This window comes from Rhinopithecus bieti, unplaced genomic scaffold, assembly GCF_001698545.2.
Source record: "Rhinopithecus bieti isolate Rb0 unplaced genomic scaffold, ASM169854v2 scaffold_3527, whole genome shotgun sequence".
Taxonomy (NCBI): Eukaryota; Metazoa; Chordata; class Mammalia; order Primates; family Cercopithecidae; genus Rhinopithecus; species Rhinopithecus bieti.
This window is the reverse complement of record NW_016804488.1, coordinates 411897-415088: the sequence shown is the minus strand read 5'-3', so window position 1 is coordinate 415088 and position 3192 is coordinate 411897. Positions and strand designations below refer to the sequence as shown.

The window sequence follows — 3192 nt, the reverse complement described above, 5'->3', positions numbered from 1 at the left end:
TCTGCCTTTGGTCTTTGATTATGGTGACGTACTGATGGGGTTTTGGTGTGGGTGTCCTTTCTGTTTGTTAGTTTTCCTTCTAACAGTCAGGACCCTCAGCTGCAGGTCTATTGGAGTTTGCTTGAGGTCCACTCCAGACCCTGTTTGTTTGCCTTGGTATCAGCAGTGGAGGCTGCAGAAGATAGAATATTGCTGAACAGTGAGTGTTGCTGTCTGATTCTTGCTCTGGAAGCTTCGTCTCAGGGGTGTACCCAGCTGTGTGAGGTGTGAGGTGTCGGTCTGCACCTAGTGCGGGATGTCTCCCAGTTAGGACCCACTTGAGCAGGCAGTCTGTCTGTTCTCAGATCTCAACCTCCATGCTGGGAGATCCACTGCTCTCTTCAAAGCTGTCAGACAGGGACATTTACCTCTGCCGAGGTTTCTCCTGCTTTTTGTTTAGCTATGCCCTGTCCCCAGAGGTGGAGTCTATAGAGGCAGGCAGGCCTCCTTGACCTGTGGTGGGCTCCACCCAATTCGAGCTTCCCAGCAGCTTTGTTTACCTACTTAAGCCTCAGCAATGGCGGGTGCCCCTCCCCCAGCCTCACTTTCACCTTGCAGTTAGATCTCAGACTGCTGTGCTAGCTATGAGGGAGGCTCCGTGGGTGTGAGACCCTCCGGGCCAGGTGTGGGATATAATCTCCTGGTGTGCCGTTTGTTAAGACCCTTGGTAAAGTGCAGTATTAGGGTGGGAGTTACCCGATTTTCCAGGTGTTGTGTGTCTCAATTTCCTTTGGCTAGGAAAAGGAATTCCCTTCCCCCTTGTGCTTCCCAGGTGAGGTGATGCCTTACCCTGCTTCAGCTCTCACTGGTCGGGCTGCATCCACGGACCAGCACCAACTGTCCAACATGCCCCAGTGAGACGAACCTGGTACCTCAGTTGAAAATGCAGAAATCACCCGTCTTCTGTGTTGCTCATGCTGGGAGCTGGAGGCTGGAGCTGTTCCTATTTGGCCTTCTTGGGCACGCTCCCCTTTATGACACTTTTTGGCCAAATAGTGGGAAAATAAAGATAATAATATATGTTAGAAATGAGCATATTTGTCGAGTTTCATATTTGATTATATATTCGTATGCATTTGAACTCATATTATCTGTTCTTATAGTTGGCTTCATAGATCTGGTTTTTAGACAACAAGCCCTCTCTCCCCTGCTCCTTGGCACAGCCAGCAAGGAGTGTAGAAGGGAGAAACAGTGGAACACAGAGGTCACTTGGCTGCCGTATTATCCTCCTCTCCCTCTACTTATCTTTTCATAAGCTCTTTATTCCAGTAGCTTATTTTCTCATTCATTAGACTGATATTTGAAAATAGTTATGTTAGAAAAGAAAAAAGTATATAGGCCAGGTGTGGTGGCTCACGCCTGTAATCCCATCACTTTTGGAGGCCTAGGCCAGGCAGTTCAAGACCAGCCTAGGCAACATGGCAAAACCCTGTCTCTACAAAAAATTAATAAATTAGCTAGGTGTGGTGGGATGTGCCTGCAGTTCCAGCTCCTCAGGAGTCTGAGCTGTGAGGATGGCATTGAGCCCAGGAGGTAGAGGTGGCAACAAGCCGTGATCATGCCACTACATTCCAACCTGTGTGACAGAGCCAGATCCTGTCTCAAAAAAAAAGAAGAGTATATAATTTAAAATTTTTATCAGTATTCATTGGGATTACTTGAGATGAACTTCTTTATGAGGCATTGATTTTCTTTTCTTTATTTTCAGCATGCTGTTTCTGAATATTTATTATGTGTGAAACTTAACATCTTTAGCAACTGGGGACACCCGAAGTATACTTGTTTATATCGATTCAGGGTCCACGGCACACCAGGCAAGCACATCTAGAAGAGTTGGTGCAGAAGGTCATGCCACATGTCCCGAATATTCAAGAACATTTATTCTCTTAGATGATACTGCACCCATAGGAATTGAGAATTAGGAGTGGGAAGAAAACCTCAAAGTGGTTCATACTTGCCTATAAAAAGTAAACGAATTTTACTAATAAAAAATATGGAAGTAAATTAAATATCCTTGCCATAGTTTAGTCTTGAAGGATGCTTCATGTTGTTAGAGCATTGAAAACTCATTTTGTATTTAGAAGAAGATAGTCTCATCATCAGTCTTTCTCATAATACCATCTTTGCCTTCACTGACTCATTTATTTACACCAGGCTTGGGTGTCCACTATTACCACTATCATTTAGTGCTGATCTGGAGGCACTGGTCAGCGCAATTAGATAGGAAACCAGTAATTTTTAAATTAGAGGTAAAAATTAGTGAGGAGTTCTGACCATGACCATTTGCAGATAATTTGATGAATTCTTTGAAATGCAATAGAGTCTATTTTAAAAGAATTGCAAACAAGGAAAAACTGTTGTAAGTTAGTGGATGCAAAATTCTCACATATAAATCAATATCATTCATAAATAAAAACAACAACCAGTTACAGAGTATAACTTACAAAATCCATTATTATCTTTAGATAATAAACATCAAATAAAAGAAGAAAATAAAATATCTATGTGAAGAAATCCCAAACAGCAGTGAATGACTAAAAGAAGACTTCAGGCCAGGCGTAGTGGCTCACAACTGTAATCTTAGCACTTTGGGAGGTCAAGGGTGTGGGATCACTTGAGCCCAGGAGTTTTGAGACCAGTCTGGGCAACACAGCAAGACCCCATCCCTACAAAAAATTTAAAAATTAACCAGACGTCTTGCATGTTGCAGCTACTCAGGAGACAGGTGGGAGGATCACTTGAGCCTGGGAGGTTGAAGCTTCAAGTGAGGTGTGTTCGAGCCACTACACTCCAGCCTGGATGACCTGTCTGGAGAAAAAAAAAAAAAACTTCAATAAAATAAATGGAAAGATAGATATACTATATGCCATATCCTTTGATGGGAAATCTCAACTGTCAAGATGTCAATTGTAAGTTAATTTATAAATGTAACTTGATCTCAGTTAAAAACCAGAAAAATATGGCATTTATGGGACAGTTATGATATATTAAAGAATTATTATTAAAAAAATAATTAGGGCTGGGCATGGTGGCTCACACCTATAATCTTAGCACTTTGAGAGGCCAAGGTGGAAGAACCACTTGACTCCAGGAGTTCAATATGAGCCTGGGCAACATAGTGAGACCCTGTCTCTATTAAAAATAAAAAAATTA

The 3192-nt window shown here is 42.4% G+C and overlaps 1 protein-coding gene across 1 annotated transcript in view; it reads left to right on the top strand.

Moving 5' to 3' along the window:
• The window catches only part of SUN3 (Sad1 and UNC84 domain containing 3), a 46805-nt gene extending 44757 nt beyond the window's left edge, over window positions 1-2048 (top strand). The window contains 1 exon segment of the mRNA XM_017868554.1: window positions 1748-2048. Coding sequence (XP_017724043.1) covers window positions 1748-1867 — 120 coding nt within the window. The 3' untranslated portion in view covers window positions 1868-2048.
• Window positions 2049-3192: the final 1144 nt, after the last annotated feature.